Source organism: Pseudorasbora parva, chromosome 18, assembly GCF_024679245.1.
Source record: "Pseudorasbora parva isolate DD20220531a chromosome 18, ASM2467924v1, whole genome shotgun sequence".
NCBI lineage: Eukaryota > Metazoa > Chordata > Actinopteri > Cypriniformes > Gobionidae > Pseudorasbora > Pseudorasbora parva.
The window spans coordinates 29,186,465-29,213,743 of NC_090189.1; the positions used below are offsets into that span (position 1 = coordinate 29,186,465).

General features: G+C 39.7%; 1 protein-coding gene across 4 annotated transcripts in view; it reads right to left on the bottom strand.

The window, feature by feature from the left end:
* plrdgb (PITP-less RdgB-like protein) overlaps nt 1-27,279 on the bottom strand; it is a 130,452-nt gene that overhangs the window by 31,195 nt on the left and 71,978 nt on the right. The window contains exons 6-13 of one of the 4 annotated variants that reach the window (XM_067423655.1): nt 21,084-21,273; nt 15,991-16,113; nt 13,992-14,069; nt 9,552-9,739; nt 8,489-8,631; nt 8,174-8,344; nt 2,199-2,384; nt 1,876-2,024 (exon numbers count right to left, since the gene is read on the bottom strand). In XM_067423655.1, the coding sequence (XP_067279756.1) occupies nt 1,876-2,024; nt 2,199-2,384; nt 8,174-8,344; nt 8,489-8,631; nt 9,552-9,739; nt 13,992-14,069; nt 15,991-16,113; nt 21,084-21,273 (1,228 nt within the window). Of the gene's footprint in view, nt 1-1,875; nt 2,025-2,198; nt 2,385-8,173; nt 8,345-8,488; nt 8,632-9,551; nt 9,740-13,949; nt 14,070-15,990; nt 16,114-21,083; nt 21,274-27,279 lie in introns of all 4 variants that reach the window. The other 3 variants (XM_067423654.1, XM_067423653.1, XM_067423656.1) reach the window with 3 other exon arrangements.

The following is a 27,279-nucleotide window of genomic DNA, read 5'->3' on the forward strand; positions in this document are numbered from 1 at the left end:
TTTGCCCACCAGTGCCGACGTTGTTTTCAATGGTCTGGTGGGCAAAGTCGGGGCCTTTAGGGACGATGCCGAGGAAGGCGAGAGATGGCTCGCAAGCGTCTCTTCTACCTTTGGCATCGCCCCATAACCGTAGTGCTTCAGCCCCATGATGTTACTATAGACCGTAGTCTGAGGGCTGAACACACGGTATGATGCCGGTCTCCTCCATGATGTTGCCACCTCGGTGTGCAAATCATGGAAGAATGGCAGGCCCCGCCGCTGAGGTTCTGAAGCGCGAGCGGGCAGGAATCTTTCGTCTAATTTACTAGAACGTCTCTTTCCTGCCTCAGATCTTTCTACGGGCCAGTCAATGTTTAATCTGGCCACGGCTCGCGTTAGAACCTCAACGAGCTCATCACTCGCAGGAGACTGAAGTGGCGAATCTTCAGTCGCGATGCTCTCAACGTCCACCTCCTCGGAGCTGGATAGTTGGAGCACCGGCGGCTCTCTCGGGGGGGAAGAAACCGCAATGCGTGCTTCCAAGCCCCGAGAAGAACCGCTGGATGGAGCGGGTGAGGGCAGAGATAAGGCAGCGCCCGTCTCAAACCCCTCCGCAACATCCAATTGTGAACCCCACGACTGCAGCCTCCGCTCTGCCTCGGCAGCAGCGGGACCAGAGCCGCGGGGAACACGAGCCGAGGCACCCTCCTCGAAGAGTGCCCGGCGGGAGCGCAGCGTTCTCAGTGGCATACGCTCACAGTGCTCGCAAGCAGCCCCCTCGAGGGCTGCCTGGGCATGCTGCGCTCCCAAGCAGGCAACACAAAGAGAGTGTGTATCCCCACTCGTGATGTAGCGTGGGCAGGGATGAACACACCTCTTAAAGTTACTGCTTTCGCTCGCCATTTCTCTATCTATTTTATTTTCTCTTTTTTGTAAAATATATGGAATATTTAACAAAGGGTGGAAAAACTCTTTCAATAGACAGACAAAAACACCAAATAGACAGACAGGTTCACACAGATCGCTTACTGAAGGCACAGAAGCTGGTTCCTGTTTGTTTTCACGGACGTTTTATAGCTTCCGGTCGATGACGTCATCACGCCGACGATCGATCTTTTTTCCGATGGAATGGTTCTACAGGCGCTTCACGACGCATTAACGCAGAGGCGTTCTCACAGCGTTTCGACGCAGCTCGAGTTCCCCGAAAGGGAACCTGCTATGCAGCAGTAACCAGAATCCAGAAAATGCCTTTGAAATGCTTTAATCATGGCCGAGACCAATGGCAGATAGAATTCCCACAGCAAAAAGTAGGAAGTAGGAAAAGTACAGCAGTTTATATAGAATAGGTGCATAGCAAAGGTGACATGATTCATTAATTAAATATTTGTTTCTCTAATATCATTGGTTCTTCATGTGTGCAATTCAGTAAACCCCCTCAAATTTCGCTAATTTTCTGGTTCCTTCACCTTGTTGCTCAAGTCATGAGATTAAATTTATATTTATTCAGACACTGTCTAGTCTTGTCCATCTGCATCTGTTATTTCAACACTAGCTTTGGCCCAAGTGTTGGGGACATTGATATTCAAAGGCATATAACTGTTAATCCTGCAAGAAAAAGGAATGTTAGTTATGATTTATTTATTTTTTTAAACTTCACAATCCTTTTATCTTTTAAAGTTTAGAGCAACTGAAGACTGACAGTTGAGTAGGCGGTACGCTGTCCCAGATACATCAGGATGAATTATGGTTTACACCACATACTGTAAGCAATGTGTTCCAAATGTGGCTTCGGACCAAATTTACACCTGGATTTCCTGCTGCCCACTTCAGATAACCCAAGACGAACGTTAATACTTGGTGTAAACAGGGCAAAACTGTCAGAGGAGGTGCGCTTACCTGTCTAAGAATAAAAGCCACAGCATCCGTGGACTCCCAGTATGAGGCATGGAACAGGTGAGGCAGTGCTATAGTGGGAAAGGTGGTGAGCATATCTGGGCAGTATAGCACGTAATCTAACCGCTTCGACCCCCACCACCTATTACATACTGGGGGAAAAAAAAGAGGATTTATGTTATATATGCCTGAACCACACATGTAGGTAGCTTTGAAGGTAATCTTCATATACATCAAAGCCTCTGACTTCCATGTGGAAATGAATAAAATATATGAACACCTTGAAAGCACAAGATTCAAGGATACGTAGTGCTCTTGAGACTCACTAAGTGAGATGCTAACAGGCTCGCTCGGGGCAGATTCAGATCCTTCGGCGTCAGTGGCAGAGTGGGCGAGTCTGAGCGGAACAACTCGCTCGCTGCCCCTGCGAGACACACTTCCTCCACAGCACTGCTCTGTGTGTCCGTCTACAGATACGCTGCTGTCTGACAAGTGTCTGAGCGCGGTGTCTGCTTTGAGAAGGAGAAGAAAGAGACAACATAAATTATTCGTAAATGTGAAAGGTCAAAGAAAAACAATACATTTTGCAGCCATGTCAAGCACAAAATGTTTTAGTACATTTTTGGGGTGTTAAATAATGCCGCAAATACCAGTGAATTTACTTCTGCAAACCTTAGTAAATCACATTGCATGATTTAATAAAATACTCTCCTATTTTTTTCTGAAAGTGAAACTCCTACAAATGCATATGCAATAAAGTGGTTAGAGATGATGTATTGTGTAGGCCAAAACCTGGAAACGAGTTTGCATTTTAGCACTTCTGGTTCCATTCTCCTGAAGTCAATGGGTTTTTGAGTGGTTAAATGCTTAAAATAAGATCTGTGGTGAAAATAAGCTCAAGATTTTTCACATTTTGTTCTATGATACAATAAAATACATCAGTAATACCCTCTTGTTTGTTTTTTAAAACTTTTACTTGCAGTGGTGGCTCATCAGGAGAGGCACAGCCTACCAACATTTTTTAAGTTAAAATTTATTATTTTAATGTCTCAGAATTTGCATTTATTGTTTGTAATTTCACCTAAGTGTAACCACTGCGCCCTTTCCAAAATTTGCCGAATCTGTGATGTTTGAGGGGATAGAGAATGTGAGGGGGAGATAAATCCTTAGTGTTTCTCTTTAAGGGACCTGCAAATGGGAGACTTGTGCCTCTGTTGGTAAAAATAGCCAATCACCACAGAGTGATCACTTTTAGCAATTAGTAGTGTTGAGAAAAGAAACATGGCAGAGGAGACTAGCCTCCCTATGTATAGTCTCATGTACCCAGACCTTCAGACTGACGGCAAAAGTCTATTTTCATTCACAGCTTTCATTGGTCAAGTACCATCCATGCAGACGTTTGACTGACATGTAACCCTACCGATCCCAGTTCGTTTTGTTCCACGTCATGTTTAGGAGCGTGAAAATGTCAAGTCGATGTCGCTGCAATAACAGGCCGTCACGCATCTTATAAATTATGAATTCGGGAACGTTGTGGAAGTTTACTGCAACAATGAAGCAGCGAACTTCGCATACATTTGAAAATGCAGTGTTTATGTGATCCTGGATCCTAGTGCTCACTGTCACAGTTGTAAATGCCGTTCTTCTTCCACGAGGGAGTTTGGTGCCGCACCATTTGTTTCCAGACGGACTGTTAAAGAATGCACGCACGTCTAGCGGACATCCTGTAGAATTCAATCAGATGACGAGTCAAATCTCCTGAAGTGTTTCCAGAATAGTGTGCCCTATGCATCAGACATTCAGGACCAACGGTCCGTGGGTGTGATGTCTGAGGCTGACACTACCAATTGTATATCAACCAATCATGGAAGAGGCGTACATTATGCGATACTAGTTTGAACTGCTACCGCTGATGTACCAACTATGTAGGGGAGAGTGGGGTTGTGAGACACCCCCTGTATCTAGTCAACAGAACACATTTGTCTTCATATGACCATTATGTTTTCAAGCCCCACAAATTTGCCCTTGAAGGAGAGGACCTAATGGTGTTGTGGTCAGCATGTTTTTTTCACAAAAATATACAGATGCTGGTCATATAATTAGAGTATTATCAAAAAGTAGATTTATTTCACTAATTCCGTTCAAAAAATGAAACTTGAAACAATGTTATAAACAATGTTATAATTGATAATTATAACAGACAACTAAGGACAATCCCAAATATCTCAGAAAATTTTAATATTGGGGGGGATGGGGGGGGTAATAATACATTTCAGTCAATCTCATGTCAATCTTGAGTACCTATAGAGTAGTATTGCATCCTTCATATCTCCGAAAAGTCTTTAGTTTTATTATATTTATAAAAGAAATATGGGCTGTACCGAGTCTTTCCGGAAAAAAACTAGCGCCTGGAGGCGTATTGTGTGGGCGGAGCTAAAGAATGACGAGCACACCCAAAGCGGTGACGTCCTCAAGCGTGGAGAAACCCATGTATGCTATTGACCCATGTTTGCTATCGATCGGATTCAGCTAATACGTGATCCAGAATCAGGCTGAAATAAATTGAAAAGGAGAAACAGCAACAGCAGGACGTCCGTCTCTGTGGTATGTACTGTATTTAGTGGCCTGTCAACGTTTGTGTGTGTTTACTCGCAGTTTATGAGGACATGATTCGGTTTATGGACTATTGTATGCGACTAAACCTTAGCAGTAGCAAGCAAAGCGGTTTTGCACGTCAGACTAGTGTAACATTATACATAGAACAACAATAGAGTAACCGTTAGCGCATTTGAATGACGAAGCACGCGATCATGTCGTTTACTGATGTTTACTCACGCGACGACAGCCAACAGCACAGACATTTGAAGCAGTTTTACTCACCGGCTGCTTCCAAAGCAGGACCGAACCTTTATCGCTGGGACCGCTCCGTCAAAAACACACTTCTTTGGTATGGTTTGGTGAAGTCCTGTGACAGCAGTGACCGTGGAAATCCGCGATGTTGTGAAGCTTCTCGTCATTTCTGCGTTCAAATCGGTTCAAATGCAGCGCTGCCTTCCCGGAATGCTGTGCTGAAAGCGTTGAAGTCGCTCGACGTCACCCATAGGAATAAAGTGGAGCGCGGCGCGGACTATAACGACTTAAGTGTTCACGGACGAGTGCATCTGCACCTGAGCGAGTGTTTATGGGCGGCGTACATTTCCTCTCTCGCTCTAGTCACGCGTGCGCACCCTACCGGGAGAAGAGCCCGTACGGCCCATACAAGGACCTTCCGCTCTATCGACGTCAAGCGGACCCATACTCGAAAAAAACTCTCCGAAACTTGTGAGAAACTGGAAGGAGTTATTTTGACACAGAAATACTCTATCAAACGTCCAACATTAGTTTTTGAAACTTTGTCTATGTTTAGGATGGGAATCCAAGTCTTTAACAGTGTAAAAAGCTCAGTATGCATGAAACAGCAAATGAAAATGAAAATTGTGAGCATGTACAGCACTCAATACTTAAATGGGGCTCATTTTGCCTGAATTACTGCAGGCGTGGCATGGAGTCGTTCAGTCTGTAGCACTGCTCAGGTATTATGAGAGCCCAGGCCTTCAGCTCTTCTGCATTGTTGGGTCTGGCATATCGCATGGATGGATGGATGGATGGATGGATGGATGGATGGATGGATGGATGGATGGATGGATGGATGGATGGATGGATGGATGGATGGATGGATGGATGGATGGATGGATGGATGGATGGATGGATGGATGGATGGATGGATGGATGGATGGATGGATGGATGGATGATTTTCCACATGATTATCCACATTATCCATGTGGAAATTGTTTTGTTTGTTGACAATTAATTAATACATTTCAACATCTTATTGATGCTCAAACATTTCTTTCAAATCCTCCAAAACCTGTTCTAGCATATAGAAATGTATTCTTCAGCAACCGATTTATATGCCCTTAAAAGAAATCTATACCAGGCTTTGTGAGGCAATGCTGCATTTTCAGGGCATTTAAATGCATAATAATGGTGTGAAAGGATTTAATATGATTTCTCCCAAACCACAGCTGCTCTTTGAGCGGTTTCTCTCCTTGCATTCAGTGCATTAGACGCTCTGTTCAGCTAGCTGTGACCTCAACTTGGCTACATAATGGGAGTAATTGCAGCACATTTTCTGACACAGAGTGATTCTGACTAATACCACAGAAAAATGATGATCTAAAGAACTCTAGTAGAGAATATCGTTAACAATGGCAAGGTCATTCGATTCTAGATCACTGGTAAAATGTATGCCTGGTGTGCACTGTAAGTCACTCTGGATAAAATTGTAGACTGATCGATGTGCTAAAATGAGTAGCATGTCAGGTTAAACTGTTATGTCAGTGTACAATGCATTTCAAAACTTCAGAAGTTTAAAAAGTACACAAAAAAAAAAAAAAAAAAAAAAAGATGCAGTATTTACTAGTGTACAGCTAATTTAATGTGAAATTCAGCTCCGGAAAAAAATGGATTTATAATTTGCATGTTTGAGTAAACTGAACATGTTTTGGTTTTGGTGGTTGTCAGTGTATTACAGGTACAAAACAGATAAAAGAATAGGTTGGTATATTAAAATTATATCAATAATTGAAATATGTTTTTTACAGCAAATTTCACGGAATTCTTTTTACAGTTGGTTACTGCTGTACAGCAAGCTAAACACTCGAGGCCTTTATTCCATTCCCAAGGGATAGTGTTTAAATGGAACACTAGAGACCTTATTCCCAAGTGATTGTGTTCATAGTGGGAGAGACATCGTCTGACTCAGTCTGAGGAGTTTTGGATTGGTCATACCAATCCTAGGTGTCGTCATGGGGACTGCCTAGTTTAACTCAGATGTGCATACAGTAAGAGAATATCTATCACATTTTGAAATGGTCTCTTTTTTTCCCCAGAGCTATATATATTCATAAAGCAAGAAAGCAAGAATTTCAAGATTTTTCAGCCTAGAAAATATGCATAAAGAGTTTACATTTAAAAAGTATATGTCATGATATGATGCTGTGTTGACAATATTCTTGCACTGAAAAAAAAAAAAAATGTTCATATAACTTTTAAAAAAAATTAGCTCAAATTAATGTATTAAATTATTATAAGTTAATTTCTTAAAATATCACATTGCCAACACCTAAAATCTGCCAAGCACTAAAATTTACACTGTAAAAATGTTTATTTTTGTTTTGTCATTATACAATGAAATACCTGTTGTTTTACAGATATTGCTGTAATTTAATAGAATTAAAGTTTTTTTTTAAAGGAAATTGTATGTACTTTTACAGAATAATGTGTAATGTTACATAAAATGTTGATTCATATTTTGATAAATAACATAGAAAAAATGGAAACAAACAACACTTCAAGATGACAAAGCTCCTTATGTAGCCGACTATAAATATTATATAGCTAACAAACTAGCTGGTTTGTATTGGCCGCCTTTGTTTTGCCTTTCAGCTAACACTGTGACGTAATTGTGACGTCAGCACTAAAAGGGTACACACGGTAAAAAACGAATAGAGTTGGTCAAAAAAAGACTAAGTTATTGTTTGATTTACAGTGAAAAGCCATACACTGATTTCGCTGCATGCTAAACATATTTTTGTTGAAATAAATAACTGTTTCTGTTTTTATTACTTTTATTTAATCAGCTATGTTATGTCTAATGTTGTTAAAAGAATGCTTATTGTATTTTTTAAATGTTGTGTGCTACCATGAAAGTGTTTAGCGTTTGTGTGAATGAGCGACACTGTGCACCTTCTATATATTAGTATATGCCTTCTCATCTTGTGGAAAAGTTTGAGCTATTATTCATCATATGACTTTCTCATCACCATTTGTTCTTGGTGGTTGTCAGTGAATTACCAAGTTACAAAGCCAATGTCGCTATTTCATTAGGTTGGTTATATCAGTTAATACAGTTTAAATGTACTTTTAAAAGTACTGGCAAACACAGATGAGTTTTTTTTTTTTGCCTTTCATTTTACAGTGTGTGCTTTAGAGATACCTGTATTCTAGCAATTAATGTATGATAAAAGTAAAAGATTTTATGAGATTATAAGGAGATTTTGTTCAAAATTACAGTAATAAGCAGTCATTTTAAACTAACATTTTTTACAGTGAGTTGTAATTATTTTTTGTACTTTGTTCTCTCTTTATTTACATGTTTAAAACAAACAAGTCTTCACAGCCCTATTAAATTGATCTAATTTTCTTTTTAACACATTAGTTCAGTGACGCGATCTGGGGAACCTCAGAGAAAGCTCTTACCAATGAGAGTGGAGCGGCCGTCACCCAGAGGGTACCGCTGGTAACGGGAAACAGGAAAGGGGGGCAGGTGGGTGAGAACTGGGTGCAGCAAAGGTTCCAGACGTGAGGCGGAGGGGTCCGATGGGTAGAACAGATTAAAAATCTGAGAACAAGCTGGCCGGAGCTGAGCCACTAAAAAAGATGGAAAAGAACAACCATTCATCAGGTAATTACTTAGAGCAAAAATGCACTATATATCACATTTGTAAAATTGAATATTTCTTAAAAAAAAAACACGTTTGAGTTTGCGCGTATGAAAGGGAAGCTGATTTGTACCATCAATGGCAGGTAACACAGTCCTCCTCATGGCTAGCACCAGCCCCAGTGGGCATCCCAGCAGAAAGCAATCTGACACTTCAAACTCAAAGCATCCGGGATTGAGAGCCTGCCTGGAGCCACACTGATCGTCCTGAGACAGACTGTGAGACAGCAGGCATGGAAAGTGACTTATCTTCATTTATTATTAACACTTTATTAATGATTAATCAGAATTAATGCTTTCGTTTTATGCTGATGTCATCATGTGCCCCCATGACAGGTCTGTTTTAGAACCATGCCAGATTATTCCTTTAACATGGAGGCTTTCTTTAGACACCTACAAATCCAAACCACTCCATCTCAATATTATCAATTACCAATCAATTCATTTCAACAACTGTATTTTTTTCATGTCTGTGGTTTACAACAGTGAATTTCTCAGATTTTTTTATTTCAGACATTAGTTCATCTGTGAAGAATGCAGCTGAGTGAGTCATTAGCATTCATAGCAGTCCAATCATGCTTTCATACTCTACCTAAGTGTATTTATATAATGCAATAGAAATTATTATGATATACATAAATCTTAAATACCAATGACTATTTATAATCTCCTCATGTTTATTCCTGGCTCATTCCTTTTTGAACTATGTAACTTTTAAAAAATAAATATGCTTGTGCAATTTAATGAAGTGTTTCTATAAAAATGTAAATGAGACTTGACACCAATCGTTTGAAATTATTTCTAAGATTTATCAAACAGAATGAAATGTTTTAAAGTGAGACCAACCAACTAAATCCACAAAAAAATAAAGAACGAACGACATCTAAGAATGCATCATGTTTGTGCAGTTTTAATCAGAGACATGAAATATATAGGTTTTATACGTTTTTAAAATTTAGAAATACACCAGCCATGCACTTCAGGACATGACAAACATGAACGCATTTGCTCCAACTAAATTAGAGTTGATCATAGACGTATGATGGGAGTTTCTTTTCTTCCTGAGGGAATGAGCAGTAACTATTCTGTGAAATGATAAGACATGTCAGTGAAGCAGTGAACAAAGCCAAATCTCACCTGCTGATGAAGACCTCACGCTGACCACTGGCCACGTCTGCATCACACGAGTCACTTTGCTTACGGATGAGTGGATGGCGGACTCCAGACGCAGCATCACATGGGGTTGACACATCAATGTTGCTCTTACTCAGGCGCTTGCTGCCTCGGAGAGTGGGGCTCAGGGAGTTGACCGCACATGGCTTCTCCTGGAACATAAAGACAACCGCAACCAAAGTCAGTTGTGCAGCGCCAAGAAGTGTAGGTTCCTCATTATCAATTTTTTATGCAGTTGTGGTGGTCATGGAATCTGTTTTCATATTTACCTCTAGAGTCCAATAAGACTGCCAAACCCAAATTTATGATAAACTGTACACTTTCTGAAAAAAAGGTTCAAAAGCTGTCACTTGGGCAGAACCCTTTCAAAATCCATTTGTACCTAAAAAGTGCATATTAGTCACTCAAAGGTACATATTTGTACCAAAAGTGTACATATTAGTACCTAAATTGTACATATTGGGAACTTTTTTAAGTGTACGATCCCAGTGACAGCTTTTTTCCTAATAAATGAAATTTTCTGAGCAAATGAAAAAGAGTGCAGCAGCATAAACCCCATTTATTTTCTCCAAACTGAAATTGATTATTAACAAAATTCTATACATTTATCAAGATAGACCTACCATGATCTTTGAGTTCATTAAGTGAGAATATATGCTTCTGTAGATGCTTTAATTGAACATAATTTTTTAAAAGTGAGTTTAATAGCCAAATTCCCTGAGAAAAAAAGACAAAAACATTATCTATAATCCTAAAGTGAGATTAACCAATTAAAGGTGTTGTGAGCACTCATGTTGAGCCTAGCCCAGACAGATTGGCTACACTTTCAATATTTTGATACATCTGAAAATGTAGCATTAAACTTAAAAAATATTATATTATGGTGACGAGTGCTAATGAGTGCCAGCTGCGCGCCACACCGGTCTTGTCTCACAGCGGAGTGACGGGAGCATAAAAGGAGGAGGAGCGAAGAGGACCAGGCCTGGACTTTATGTTATGTTTTATTTACGTTTTGTTGTGTGAGTGCGCGGGCAGTGGTCCGTGAGGGGCTGCCCGCGTTTTATTATGTGTGTGCGGGCAGTCATCCAAGAGGGGCTGTACGCGTTAATTTCGTTTAATTTATTTACTTAATAAAAGTTGTTGAACGTTCGCCGGTTCCCACCTCCTTCCTTCCCATCTACAAACCCTGTTACATTGGTGCCGAAAAACCGGGAGGAAGGAGGGACATGCTGTCGAAGAGACCTCGCTGCTGAGGGGGATGGCGGTGCTGAGGAGTTCAGGCAGTGCGGATGGAGAAGGACCGTGAGTGGCTGCCCGAGGCGGTGGTGCTGGAGCGAGTGAAGACCGGTGGGACGAAGAGCTCGCTGCTGTGCCCCTGGGTCAAGGTGGGGAGGCGGCCATCCTGGAGGAAGCGGAGGAGTGGCCGGTGTTCGCCGTGGGCCGGAGCCTGCTGCCGTCCGTCATGATGGGGAGGAGCTGGGAGCACGGGTCTCGCTGCCGACTGCCCTCAATCGGAGGAGCCACCGCCGGCCGCCAGAGGGCGGAAGAGGATCGGGCCGACCATCGGGCGTCCAGTAACATCGCATGGCACCGCGAGGAAGAGCCTCTCGGCTGGTGAGGACCGAGCGAGCGGCAGTGTGTCGGGGAACCGGACCAGATTTTTTTTTCTTTTTTCCTATCTCTCCTGTCTCGTTCTGTCGCTCCTCATGCTCCCGGCTCCATTTCTCTCGCTTCTCTGTCCTTACCCCAGGTGCCGCGGCCGCAGTGATCGGGCCCCCCTGGGAGAGGGGAGAGGGGAGTAGAGCACAGTCCCGGGAGTACCCCCGGCCTGCGAGGGGCGATGGGGGTATGTGGCAAGCAGCGAAGCGAGGGACCGCAAGAGTGGGCCAGTGACGAGTGCTAATGAGTGCCAGCTGCACGCCAAACTGTTCTCGTCTCACAGCAGAGTGACAGGAGCATAAAAGGAGGAGCGAAGACAGTGGAAGACGAGAGAGGACCAGGGGCCTGTACCATGAAGCTGGTTTAGCTGGCTAGCCTGATTTGTTTAAGCTTAGTTTGTGCCAATCCTGGGTTTTAGGTACCATTAAAGTGGTTTGGCTTTTAGCTGTGTTCATCGCCATAGTAACTTATGCTCCACGGCTAACCTGCTCCAGGGCAGGTTATGTTCTGGATTAGAGATCTCAAACTGAAATTGGGCCAATCAGCTGTGAGTAAAGTGACACACCTCTGATGCAGTAAAGCCACTCCCCCTGTTTCTGCTCCAAATTAAAGGTCATTACATAGCAAATGGTTTTTAAAGACTAAAGCGTCTTGCTTTTAACAATGCTTATTTATAATAATATTAATTTTGAATGATTTACTTATAATTTATGTAATTATTATACCTTAAATCAATTACACATTTATCATTTTAGTTAATCAATCATTAATAGGCACTTTGTTAAAATTAATACATAAGTCATATAAATAACATCACCTGCATAAAGTCATATGGACAAAGTTTTAAAATCAATAAATAAAAATAGCCTATAAAAAAAAGATGCTCACTGAGCTTAAATGTTTTATTTTCTCTATATCAACTAAACTAACTTCATAACTTTTACTTGCATTGACGTATACAATTTTTTCTTAAAGTTGTCCTCTTTCATAAACAGCTTTTCTTCTTGCTGTGTATTTTTTTTATTTTTTATTCTTAATATTTTTCAATCATGCAATATTCTGCAGAAGAGAGAAATTAATCTCACTGATTGTCTCGCGAGAAGTGAATCTCAGTTCCACAGCGTGTGATTGGCTGTTCACTGCTGATGTCACAGCTAAACTCCTGAAGTCAGGATCAAAGCCTGAGTTGACAAAGAAAGCTGATGATCAGCATCATGGGACCAACAAAGCCTTAATACAATGGTTTGGTTTTGTCAACTCGAAACTAATCCTTTAACCCTGAGTTTGTTAAACTACCATCATGGTACAGGCCCCAGGCCTGGATTTTATGTTTTGTTTATGTTTTGTTGTGTGTGTGCGTGGGCAGTCGTCCTTGAGGGGCTGCCCGCGTTATTTTTGTTTTGTTTATTTACTTAAGAAAAGGTGTTGAACGTTTGCTGGTTCCCGCCTCCTTCCTTATCATCTACAAACCCCATTACAATTATATTTTATACTTAATGACCAAGTTACAGTTTCATATTTTACGATTATTATTTTATTTAAAAAATACACAATAGTGGGATCTGTCACTTTGGTCTAGTTTACTCTTGGTTTGTGACAGAGCCCTGACACTCCTGTATTGTTTGTCTTGTCTTGTGTGCGCTTGCAGCTTTGAGCATGCTCGAGCTGCGTGCTCTTCAGTCCTTGGGAGTTTTGTGTGCGGAGCGTGGTGTTCAGATCCCAGCACTTCGTATTTTGGGTTTCGGTTTTGTGTTGGGATTCGGACATTCATGCTCCGCGTTTGTTTTCTGTTGTGAGCGGACAGCTCTGTTCTGTTCTCAGGCTTGTCGCGAGAGTGTACGCTCTTCTGTCCGTGTTCCGTGTTCTGTGTAGCACGCAGTTCATGTTTACATCAGCTGCATGCTTTCATGTTATATTTTGTCTTGTGTTGTGTAGCGGCTGGTGTTTTTCACTGGCTGGGTGCTTTCATGTTGTCCTGTTTTGTGTGAATTTGCAGCTTATGAATTCTCATTAGCTGCATGTTCATGTCACGTTTAGTGTGAGCACATGGCTTGGCATGTGTTTCTTTGTGCCATGTGCTATCTTGTCTATTGTCTAACTCCACCCACCTTGTTTCCTGTTTATGGAAACAATGTTTATTTTTGTTTCCTGGTTAATTTGACACACCTGTCTTCCCTTGTTACCCTCTTGTATTTGCTCCCCATTTATTCTCCTTGTGTTTGCAGTCCTGTGTTGGATCATTGGATCATGTTTCCCTCCTCATCAAGTCAAGTTAAGTCAAAGTTAAGTCTTTGTTTTTCCCCCTCTAGGTAGTTTTTGACAAATAGTTTATTGCCTAATAAAAAAATACAGTACACAGGTGATGTCACAGGTCTACTGTTAATTTGTGTTTCACAGACTCATATTTTTATTTCCTGTTGTCTTGGTTTAGTTGGTTCCAGATTATCACATCTTGTTTAGTGTCTCGTTTGTTCTATGTATTTGTTTTCCAGTGTTTGAGCTTTCCTTAGTCGGTTATCATTTTGGATTTGTTGGCTATTCTTATTTCATTTAACTGCAATGAGATCCTTGTCATTTTTTCCCAATCATTCCTCCTGCCATCATTCACCGTAATCAGCTCCACTCCATTTAATCCTGCTCCAGACACTCATCACAGTCTGGTCTCCAACTAGGACTCACCAAAGCTTTGGGTTATAATCTTACCTGAGATATCTCCCTCTGTGTTGTTCTCCCTGATAATCCTACCTCTGCGTTGTTCTCCTCATCTCCACTCCAGCCAGTCTCCTTCTCCAGTCTCCAGCTATCTGAGTGTTCTTCGATTTCCTGTAAAAAAAAAAAATACATATCCTTAAGTTACTCAGTGACTCATGGATCTGAAAGTGTGTTGTGCACAGTACCTCTATTGGACTACTCATGCTTCATCCTCATCTTCATGGTTGTTGTCTTCCTACAATATACTTACCTTGCCATATACCTGATTGAATAAACATTTGTTATTGTCTCTCACTACTTCTGTAAGTCTGTGTTCCCTGACAGAAGACCAGAACTTAACAGACAACCATAAGATCCATGAGCATTCTACTCCGCCCAATCGACATGCTGTACTCCCTCTCCCAAAATAGCCGTCCGATTGAGATATATGCAGAGGAATTCTTAGAGCTGTCCTTCACAATGTATCTTGATGATGAACTACAAATGATCTTTTTTAATGGAGGTTTAGATGAGCCACTGTAGTCTAGGATGCCTTGGGGTGTTAAGAACTGCACATTTGAGCATCATATTCTCTATTCCAACCTGCTTAGTTAATCCACCTCCAAAAGCCCACTTCCGGTAGTACCCAACCTGTTCCTGGGAATACAATTTCAGAATCTGTTCCTGCAGATGATGTTTCCGAGCCTGTTCCTGAAGATATGATCTCTCCGAGTCTGTTCCAAGGTGTAATTTTCCAGTATCTGTTCCAGAGAATGTAGTCTCTGAATCTGTTCCAGTGAATGAAATCCCCATATCTATTCCAGTGACTGGAATTCCAGAGCCCATTCCAGATAATAATATTCCAGAGCCCATTCCAGTGAGTGAAATACCCAAGTCTGTTCCAGTGAGTAAAATGTCAGAGTCCGTTCTAGTGAGCAAAATCCCAGAGTCCATTACAGTGAGCGAAATCCCAGAGTATGTTCCAGTTAGTGAAATTTAAGAGCCAGCTCCAGTGACAAAAATTCCAGAGACATCTCCTTAGGAAGCAGTTCCAGTGGCGGCTTTTGCTGTCTATCCTGGCGTGATTGTTTAGGTGGTCATTTCCTTACATGCTGCTGCTATGTGTGTGTGGGCCATACACACAATCACTTAAGGCCCTGAGTACAGTTCAGAGTCCACTCCAGCCCCGGAGCTTAGTCAGGAGCCTGCTCCAGTCCATGAGCCTGCTCCAGAGCCTGCTCAAGCTCCAGAGTTTACCGCCGTGGTCATCTGTCCTCTACCTGTGTACTCCCCCAACTAGAGGGCGCCCACACCCCAGGTCTGACTCAGTTTGGTGCGAGGTTGTGCTTTCCGGGGGGGCGGAAGTACTGTCACGATCTTCAGTCACTTCCATATCACAAGTCACCTTCAGATTACATTTCTCACAATCTATCCTGGCTCTCACCTGCATACACTCGACAATTATCCACACCTGCAATCATTCAACTTTATCAGTTGAATGAATCCCTTTAAGCCTGCTCCACACAATGTCTGGTCTACAAACAATGTCACTGTCTGGTCTGAGACCCAACTTACCTGAGATACCTCTGTACCTTTATTGGACTGCTCATGCTTTATCCTCATCTTCATGGTTGTCTACCTGAAATGTACTTACCTTGCCGTATACCTGATTAAATAGGCATTTGTCATTGTCTCACCACTTCTGCAAGTCTGTGTTTCCTGACACACAGTTGCAAACAGTAGTAACAAAAGTCTGGACAAAAATAACATGGGGTTGCAATAAAATAAACGATGACACATTTTTTATTTCTGGGTGAACTAATCCTTAAAGACAGATAGAGAGCTGAGGAGGTGACAAACGGACTGGGAAAATGCCCTATGACATTTAGATATGAGAACAGACAAAAAAAAGCTTTTAATGGCAGAAATGTGAAGAATTCACTTGAGCAGACATGGATTTATGTCTGATAAGAACAGAATGACAGTCAGCTTCAAACAGAAGTGAAAGACAAGAGTTTAGGCTGGTTTTGTGTGCGCACATGTTCATCTGTACCTTTAGACTCTCTGTACTGTTGTTTGTGCTGCCACCCTCAGGGCTTCTGTGTTGCTTGTCCCCACTGAAACACAAGGCGTCAAAACAAAGGACACCACCAACACAGTCTGCAACCAGGCACACCTGAAACAAGCATACAACACAGTATGTGCAACAGACAGAAAACATGTATTCCTATTTGAAGTTTATTTGAGCTATATATTACATACAGAGCTCTTAAAGTGTTTACACAAAACTGAACATACTTTCATCATTTACTCACACTAATGTCATCCCACATCCATAAGACTTTCATTCATCTTTGGAACACAAATTAAATCTGAGAGATTTCAGTCCCATCATGGAATGTTACGCTCTTGTATTTAGCCCTGAGATATAGGTTAAAATAGAGAAATCCAATGCAAAGAGGCCAATTAGTCATTTTGTGGCCGGAAAAATTATATAAAATATAAATTATAACGCCATTACCCACAAAGTGCCTGTATGGCTCTTTAATAAATAATAGTCAAGTTGCTTAAATTATTGCAGATCATAACTGCATACTTATTTGTAGGTTTTACATTTGAATACGTTAGACATGGTCGAAAACGAGATTTCTTTAAATAAAAAAAAGAAATTGAATTTGATTTTACCCGGCAACTCAGTCTGGAAACCTGTGCATTCATTTCTACTGCTTCTGTTACACTTTTGCGGGAACCAATCACAGACTGGATTATCCACCTGGCACGCTATTGGCGGGTTTAACACGATGACGGATAGAGAAACGATGGGTTGTTGCCCATTGATCACGCCTCTTATGGTCTTTTAATTAAAAATTAATTTAACCTAATATTAACCCTGTGCTACATGAACCGTGTTGATCCTGGATGGTAATGAGACTTCTCCTCATATTCTTCTTTAACGTTTAGTTTGTTTTTGTAAACATTTTTTATATTTCTGTGAGTTTAAAGCTGCCCTAGTATGAGTTGAAACAATATGTTAAATTGTTCTCTGATATCTACACAGAGGGTATGTGGCTTATTTAAGGGCAAAAATTGTCCAGATACAGTTCTACAGGTCCATTTACAACCCTATAAATTGTCCCTAGGATGTAATGCTCTGTTTTTGCCTTATTTGGAAGAGTCATTAATATTAATGTTGAGCTCTGCTCTGATCGGCTTATTTTAGCAGCACACAGCAGTTCAGCTCGTGAGTCCTGACAGAACACAGACCGACTGAATGACACTTTAAGCAGAACATCTTAAATGGAGATTGCTAAAATGCAGCTTACTTGTTTATTGTTTTTTTCAGATCATCCGCACGCGAGAAAGAGCTTGCGTGCTTGCGGTTGCCAGATTTGAGTCATTTACATCTCCCAAACAGAGCTTTTCTGTGAAAAGAACACATCCGGTGTTTTACCGAAATTATCTGGCAACCATATGCATGCAAGATCTCTCTCGTGCGCGGATGATCTGAAAACACCAATAAACAAGTAAGCTGCATTTCAGCAATCTCCATTTGAGATGTTTTGCTTAAAGTGTCATTCAGTCTACATTTTAGACTTGTCTTTTTTCATCAACGATATTGCATATAACGTTAGTCACAATGCAGGCTACATAGTGACTGTGATGTAACTTACTCTGAAATACAGATAGGCAAAAACATCATAGGCAAATATAAATATATAACTTATATATTTTTTTTTAAATAGCCTTGTCAAATGACATAGCAAATCCGTTTGTTTGTCCGAGTTAGCAACAGTAACTAAGGGGGGCGGGGCTTACAATAGGTCAATTGCGTACAGAGTTATCTGAATAATGCCAGTTGATTCCACCCCTTTTGCAGTAGAAAATACAGAGCATACTCCCCAGAGCAATGTTAAATTTTTAATTCAGAAATAATAATACATTACATACATTTATCAAAGATGATTCTGAGAGTGAACGATTCAGAACTGACAGCAGAGAGACAGACAGCAGTGTGTGAGAGTTCTGAGTGCAGGACTCAGGAGACTCTGCAGTCCGCAGGGGTTTTCTGGCTACAGAATCCCAATCAGTGTTTTGCCACTTTCCCTTCAATACCCAGACCAGAACAAAGAGGTCTTTAACTCTGAGTTGCAAAACACAGACAAACTTTAGTTGGACAGGATCCTCTGACAGATAGGAAAACATTCTCACCAGAGACCTTGTGAGAAGCACATCAGAACAGAATTCTTCTAAGTCTCTGTTCACAACTGGTATTAAGATGCATTTTGGTCGATCTGATCAAGTGGACGGTGTAAATATGGTTTAAAGAATTTTGAGCATGTCCACTTTCAACTACTTCCAGAGGTAGTCGAAAACACATTCAACCAAACAATGCCTCATGTTGTCAAATGCGTTTGAACAACCACACAAGACCACTTACTCTTTGCCTACTGCCTTAATGCGTATACAGGAAGCACATAAGCCAGACGGGATTTAAACTTTGTCGCCTGGAGACCCAAGTTAGGTTTGAAGACAAAGGAACATACCAAGCATAAGCACCATTCCTGATTTCTAAAACTCACTCACAGCATTCATCGTGGTCTTGCATTCATATGTAAATTCCGTGAGCCTGTTGCGTCCATTAGATTGAAAGACCTTGAACCTCCCCGTGAAGAAATGAAGAAATGGCCGAGGGTGGACAAAAGAGACGGATTAAATCAACAGGGGCCTGATGTATAAACTTTGTGTGTGCACAAAAAAGGAATTGAAATGTGTGTACACATTCTTCCGCGCATATATCAGCATTTATAAAAAAATAAACTAGGCATAAATATGTGTGCACCGTACGGACACACTAGACCATGCACTCTTATACTGCAGTGAGCGAAGTAATGAAGTAAACAGAATGATTTAAATTCTGTTTTACATCTGACATATTTATTTAGATTAAATATGCCACTCCCATTAATGAAGTTAAGCAGTGAAACTTCATGATTATCCAGAAGTTAAGTTTTAAATGATTTAACCAGTGAGGATTGCTTGGTGCATGATAATTCTGAGTTAAGTTCTGTTCAAATTAGCGGAACTTAAAAATATTTTTGCTTGATTAATCAATGATGCACACTTGACTCTAAGCAGAGCAATGGTAAGATAGGCCTATACGCTTTTCATTTTTTAAAATATTGAGTCAGACAGTTATTTGCACTGCATGAAACTAGGCATATTGTTTTCCATTAAAAAATATATAAAGATCATAAAACTTATGTTTACCTTAAAGGCAAAACTGCATAAATTTGATTTATTTTAAGCAATTATAAATACTACTTGGCCAGTGGTTTGAGAATAACTCTTCTCTGAGTACTTTCTCAATGTATTTTATACAGTTTTGATTTAGCCTATTAATTCTAAAACAAGGCAATACTGAATGATTTTTAGCACTGTTATGTGAGGGCACATAGTCCATCTCTCATATTTTCCAGTAACACTTTAGTAAGGGGAACACATAATCATTATTAACTACGACTTTTGCCTCAATAAACTCCCAATTTACTGCTTATTAATAGTTAGTTAGGTAGTTTTTGTAGCATTTAAAGGTCCGGTTCTTCGCGATTCCATCTTTCAAACTTTAGTTAGTGTGAAATGTTGCTGTTGGAGCATAAATAATACCTGCAAAATTATAAAGCTCAAAGTTCAATGCCAAGCGAGATATTTTATTTAACAGAAGTTCCCTTTCAAAGCCTACAGCGAACGGCCGGTTTGGACTACAGCCCTGCACTTCCTTCAGGAATGACGTCACTAGAACCATTTTGTTGACTAACCCTCCGCCCACAAGAACACGCAAAATAGGGGGCGTGGTCTTAATGCTCTCCCACGTGGAGAAGAGCGCGCATTTAGCACTTGCATCGCCCCGTTATAGTAAGAGGCGGGACCTTTCCAGGCAAAGTGCGCTAAGCTGCTGTCCAATCACAACACGGGAAGCGCTGGCCCAATCAGAACTTGTTATGTGTTTCTGAAGGAGGGACTTCATAGAGCAAGGAAATCATCAGGCCGTTTTTAGGACAGAGGAAACAGCGCTGTACAGATAAGTCAATTGTGTGAAAAATACTGTGTTTTTTTACACACGAAACATGAACTCATGTTATATTGCACACTGTAAACATAGTCAAAGCTTCGAAAACATGCGAAGAACGGGACCTTTAAGTTTAGGTATTGGGTAGGATTAAGGATGTAGAATAAGGTCATGAAGAATAAGGCATTAATACGTGCTAAAAATAAATTTAAAAAAATATTAAAATAAAAAAAAAATAGATAAAAATTTAGATAAAGTGTTACCTATTTTCCTCATGTCTTGTTCCTTTAAACATGGTATCACATTGATGGATATGATAGGCAGATGATATGCATTGTAAAACTAGGAGTTGTAGGCTCCATATATGGTTATTTCGGGGAGGAGATGGGGTGGAGATGCATGAAACGCACAATCTTTCACTGACTGGGATTTTATAATGGGAATTTTGCGCAGGATCTGGCGTATGGTTTTATAAATCTGAATACTTTTGTGCATACTTTTAGTATAAAATCTACGAAAAAGTTTTATACATGAGGCTCCTGGTGTAACCAGGAATGTGTCTCTCTCTCTCTTGTGATCCGATCGTCCAAAATGCATCTTAACACCAGGTGTAAAAAGGGCCTAAGTTTTAATCATTCCCATAAAATTTTACCAATTTTACCAATCGCACTGAGATATGTCAATGATACCAAATATGAAAGGGAAATATAGTCACAAGATTCATCATATGTAGTATATAAACATTTTTAGTGAACTTTCAGCCAAGGTAGGTGAGCAGAGAAGAATAGCCAAATGGCTTTCTGTGCCCCTGCTTCATGATCTCTTCTCCAGATTTGTAGACATTTTATGTTTTTATATTTATTGCATGGTATCTGTGTTTTTTGAAAGCATCTGTGTTCAGTCTTATCAGGAATTTCGATCTTCCATGAGTGTTAGATGACAGCAGAGGTAAACTACACGTGTGATTACAAGGAATGAGTATGATCAATCAAGTATCGACTGTTGAACGATGCGCACCAATGACAGTAATACATCAAATCAAAATATCGCTAACATCAGCCAATAACTTATATGTTTACCTGTCCTGTGAAGCCCACACCCTCTGGGGACTGAAGGAAGTTTCGGTAAACCTGATTGGCCTGAGCAATGACAGCTGCTACAGCATTCTGGTAATGAGGGGCAGCGATAGCAAGGATGGGAAGAGCGGCCAGCGGCAAATGATCCACACTGCTGGACACACAGGTTTCATCGTAGCTGTATGGATTTAAACTACAGGAAGACAAAAGAAAAAATTCAAGATAATGTTTGAATAGCTAAACTCTTGCACTGTGCACATTTTTACTTGCCTAGAAATCTAGACGCACCCTAGCGGCAGCATATCTAATTTACAGCGAGTGTCGTATAGCAACTCTCCATAGACTTGGGAGCTGGAAAAAACAAACTCTGGTCAGGGTTTTTTTTTTTTTTTTTTGTAGGGATTGTTTTAGGTTTTGTGCTGTTGTTGTTTCGAGTTCCTGTTTCCTGTCATGTTCATTTTGCTCACCTGCCCCATGTGATTATGTAACAACGGACAGTTTTATGTAAGTATTGCTGTGTCTGATTAATCTATTTGTTTACCAGCTTTCTCAGACTAATGCGATTTCCACCCAAGAATGAGAAGAGCTATAGAAAAGTGCCAGGTCAAATCTGACTGTTTTAGAATGTATACTTTACAAAGAAACTTTGTGAACAAACTTCGCAAACCAATTTTGTCTATAGCATCATTTGTTTGCAGATGCCACTTGATTTGATATTTTGTTATCTAATTCAATATAATTGACCTTTGAGGTCTATTATTGACCTTATAATAGACCTTTATCACACAGAAATTGAATACCCAAGGTGCGTGCCGAAGCAGTGTATAAATTCTTCCGAATATGTATATTTACAATGAGCTTTTAACACCCAATTGAAAAAACATTTCTTAAAATAAGCATTCAGAGCATGATTTCAAAATCAAAAAATGTTCAGAGACAGGAGAGGAGATAAACTGATAATTACTGTGTACAGGATTTTCCAAACTCAAAGAAACTTGTAGTTTTTAATCCAACATAAGCCGAGACTCGTAAACATATGTGATTATTTCACCACACAGTGTCAGTGCTCGTCTAAGTAGTGACCACCACGCTGCAGTGTGGGTGAGACCTGATGAATAAGATCAGAATGAACATTTTATTTATAGCAAAGGGTTACTTCAGTGATTTAGCATTAAGCTTTGTATTTAAACTGGGTCATCAATGTAGTAGAAATGTGAAATTATTTTTGAATTTGTTGCCTTCTAGGCTGAGAAAAGACAGAAAATTTATTTTTGTCTCATGAGGATGAAAGACAGCAACTCCCAGAATGCTTCACTGCCCTACAAGGCCACTCCCAAAGCCACCTACAGGATAACTGGATCATTTGCCTTACCGCGGCAACGACTCTACCATTGTTTTCATTTTCATAACATTTATTTCAGTCAGAGAACAGACAATTAAAAACTGAACGTGTCTGTTCAATATAATGTGAGTGAGCACAAACGCAGCAGGAGTCCGATTACATTCATCACGAGAGCTGAGGTAAGTGCGGCTGCGGCATACATTCCCAGCGTGTGTGCAGTCTGGCGCGTTTTCAGTTCATGCCTTTCAGTTTCATGCCAGTTCAGTTAAGGAAAGCTTAACTTTCATAGGAACTCACTTTGCTCAGCCGCTGCCTGAGCCGAATGCCGTGAGTGCGATCCCATCCCCCATGGACCGGTTGAAAACGTGGAAACGTGGAGCTCTCTCTACTGGCTGTAGTCTTTAGCTTCAAAAAATCCTCAGATGACACAAAATGACGATCAGTGTTGCCACAGTTACTTTGAAAAAGTAATCTGATTACTGATTACTGATTACTCCTTTAAAAAGTAACTTAGTTACTTTACAGATTACTTGATTTTAAAAGTAACTAAGTTAGATTACAAGTTACTTTATTAGTTACATTCAGCAGTTGCCGACAACACCGCTGCCGCCTCAAAATAGAAATGACAACCGTTTTTGGCAACACACTTTATTGTATTTATGCCCGAGACTGACGGTCCCGACTTTTTTACGCCCCCTTTTTTTAGGCTTCTCCTTCGTTTTATATTTATTTTAATAATTAAAATGAACAATGAGATGTGCTGGTGGAAACAACATGAGACCATGATAGCTTACGCCACTGTCGAGAAATGGCTCGCGCAGGGTTAAAGAGTCCGTTTCTTCAGTGCAGCTGCTAGAGTTATGGCCTTTTTACAACTGGTTCCTTCATTCGTTTTCTCTGACCAGGTATCTATCTGATTGCGAAATGACCAGGAGTAGGCCTAAATGCCTTCCGAGAGTCTTTCCAGACGTATTTAATTCCGATCACTCAAACAAACCAATTCAGAAGGTGCATGAAAGCATTTCAAACTAAACCGGACAAATGTAAATATATCTGGTTGTTTAAACCACATGTGTAAATTTTACTCCTGGCAAATAATTAAAAAAGAAATGTGTGAGAGCGTGTTATGTTGTAGTCAGATAGATATGATGGTGCTACTGCTACATCGCTGCAGATGAGTAAAGCAAGCCAACGCATATGGCCGTAAATGAAACTTTAAAATAAGTCACACAAAACACAATCATCTTCAATATAAATTAATGAGACTAATGATCTTACCAGTGCTTAGGTCGCTCTCTCTCTCTCATATTGCGATCATTGAATTTAAAATGAGCTGCTGAATAAAATGCTGGAATCTTTTGCTTTGATGTGAACTCCGTTAAATGAGCATATACCGCGGGAATTGAAGATCGGATTTATATTAATTTTGCTGAAGTGTAAGGTAGGCTATAAGACAACCTGCCTGTACTTTTTTTTTTTTTGTTTAGATTGTGTAGCCCGTTTCGGGTTTTTTGAGCACCGTTGCGAGCATGTTGTGAGCAGTAGGCTAATCTATCAGCTGCCTCAGCTCGTCAGAAATGCCTTTGTGGTGGTATAATAACTAGCCTACTTTGTTTTTAATGTCAAAGTAGTTATATTTCGTTTCGTTTATTTTTTAAGTTCATTTAGAAAAATGTTTGGAGCAATTTTTGTTTGTTAAATTAAAGTTTTAATTTTTTTATGTGACGACCCAGTGAGTTAACCGCATGTTTAATAGCCTAGTCTCTCAAACCAACTCTTGAATTGTCTTGCCTATATAAACTTTAATTTAACAAACAAAATTATGATAATAAAAAATGAAACGAAAAAATAACTACTTTGACATTAAAAACAAAACTGAACTATTTTAATGGCTGCAACAATGTAAAAATTAAAATAAATAAATAAAAAACACGGCTCCAGCCCTCGGGCTGAGAACTTTGATAAGCTGTCGGTTTTTACAAAGGAAAATGACTAAAATAGTAACTCACAGTGACTTGGATAAGTAACTTTAATCTGATTACTGGTTTGGAAATAGTAACGCGTTAGATTACTCGTTACTGGAAAAAAGTAGTCAGATTAGAGTAACGCGTTACTATGTAACGCGTTACTGGCATCACTGATGACGATATTTGCGTCACTGGAGTATTGTTTTCCAGAACTAATGCCATTTGCTAAATCGCTGAAGTAACCCTTTAAACATTTTAGTCGTTATTCTGTGTCATTTTTCATTGACAATCATTTAATTGTATGTAATTCACACATTTATGCCAAAATTATTAATTAATAGTCAAAGCCGTCGTGCTGTCAACGCATTGCTGTATAAAATGAATTAACTGTTTAACGTCATTAAATTTATTTAAGGCAGTCACCGTACATTCATACTGCTATTTTAATACTGCTCTTATGATAATTAACCATGTGGTATTTGTGGTAAAACTGTGGTAACACAAATGGTAATCAATCCACTAAAAACATGGTTACTACATTTCTACTATAATAAAACCAATTCATTAACTTCATCAGACCAATACATTCAAAAATGTAAATTCAACAGGTATGTTAAATGAAGTAAGAGAAAAACCCTGTTAATGAGAAGACGAGCACTGGACTGCAGCGGAATAGTTGGGAAAAACATTTGTTTATTATTCAGAATGCATATTTAAAAGGAAAATATATTTATACGAACATTTCTGCAGGTTGAAGAAAAGAGATGTAAACATCCTCTGTTTCGAAATACATGGATCTACTACATATGAACATACTCCCTCATATTATTTTAAAAGAAGGACATTCATCCCTCCGTATCACCCATGCTTTCCTCAAATCTTTTTGTGTCGGGAAAACGTGAAAACTGAGGTAAGAGTGTCGTTGTTTAGAATTAGATCAGCCGGATCACTGCAGTAACAACCGGCGAGAGGATTCAGCCATTCATTTTGATAGTAGCGATACACTGCTTCACTAACAGGATATAGGAAGTGGAATATTTATACTTTTCAAGGCTAGTATATAGGCTGCTATTTGGGATTGTTGTATATAGTTCTGTTGTTCAATATCTATACATCTAATACATAAGTCAAATGTTCAGATACGAAATGTTGCATATAAATTTGAAATGCAAATTTGATATGAAGATTGATTTTGAAGTATTTTTAGCTAAATGTGCTTTAAATGATAGTTCAGAGGTAGAGATCAGGTCATCCCTTAGGAAACAGAAGTCTCTTTATCTTAAAGAGCTGAATGTCTAATTAGCATACTAAAGCTCCTCTATCTTTAATCAGGCCAGTTTCCTGCCACAGAATGTGGTGGTTTGATTAATAGCGCAGAGCTGTTTTTAATGTTTTTAGCTGTTTTAAAGGTTTTCCTTTTCCCTACATCAAGTAAGTCAGCTATTACTATGAGACCACGATGGAAGCTGTGTCTGTAATAAGACACAGATTGATCGCTAAACAGGTGACTTCTTCAAAATAGACAGAACAAATAATTGAGTAAAGAAAGTTCATGGAAAAAAAATCTTGCTCATGATAATCCAACCCTTATATGAGCAATGAGGCTTATGCTCTGTATATTTGATGACCCAAATCATTATAATTCTTGTCTGGATGTTCCCTTCAGCTCATAGATGGAAAACTAGCAAGAGGCTACAATGAAAATGTCCAAATGTCATCATGTAAAATGCATTATGCTTTGACTGGGCATGTGGCTTTATGTGCTCCTGCTTCAGTGTTTCTGACAGAGACGCAAGATTCTGACACATTTCGACCTCTCTGTATGATGAAAATTTATTTAATAATTTAATGGAAGTAAATTAACCTTTGCAGTTTTCTGGGAACAACTGAACGTTTTACATAGAAATGGCAGTTTCCCCCAGGGTTCCAAAGTCTTTAAAAGACATTTTCATTTTCAAGTCTCTCTGATCTAAAATGTTCATGCTGGCAGCTTAGCATGACTCCAAAGGGCAGATCAATAGGTTCATTTAACTGTCAGTTAGGGTTGAGAATATAATTTGAGAATTTAAATGGTCAGGGTAAGAGCTTGCGATTCTAAAATCTTGCCATCTGACACAGTCAATAAAGGTTAATAGGTGTATGGATTGGGATGGGCATCCTAAGGAATTTAACAAACATGGTTCAATTAACAATTCAACTAAAAAGATGAGTAATTTAAATGGGACTTTGCAGGACTACACTGCTCATGCTGTATGAGATAGATTCACTATAAGGAATTGGCTTATTAGAATAATTTGTTTGGGAATCGGTTGGACTACACCGGTCAGGCTGCATGGTTGATTCACTAAAAAAATACCAGCTCTTTCTCTGGGAATCGGTTGGACAACGTTGGTCATGCTGTATGATTTTGACTCACCAAGAAGAACCATCTCATTAGTCATTTATTTGGGAATTGGTTCGTCTATACTCGTCGTGAGTATAAGGTCGATTTGCTGAAAAGAACCAGCTCATTAGAGTCATTTGTTTAGGAATTGGTTTGCCAACCCTCGTCATGTGTATGAGATTGATTCACTGAAAAGAACCAGCTCATTAGATTCATTTGTTTAGGAACTGCTTGGACAACACTAGTCTGGCTGTATGAGATTGATTCACTAAGAGGAACCAGCTCATTAGAATAATTTGTTTTGGATTTGGTTCGACAACACTAGTCATGCTTTATGAGAATGATTCACTGAAAAGAACCAGCTCATTAGAGTTATTTGCACTGGTTGTTGGTTTGGACAATGGTTTGGACTCACCAAAAATAACTGGTTCATGAAAGTCATAAAAAGCTCCTGATAAAATTGAAAACATTTAATGTAAGTGTACATGATTTTAAACAATTTCCAAA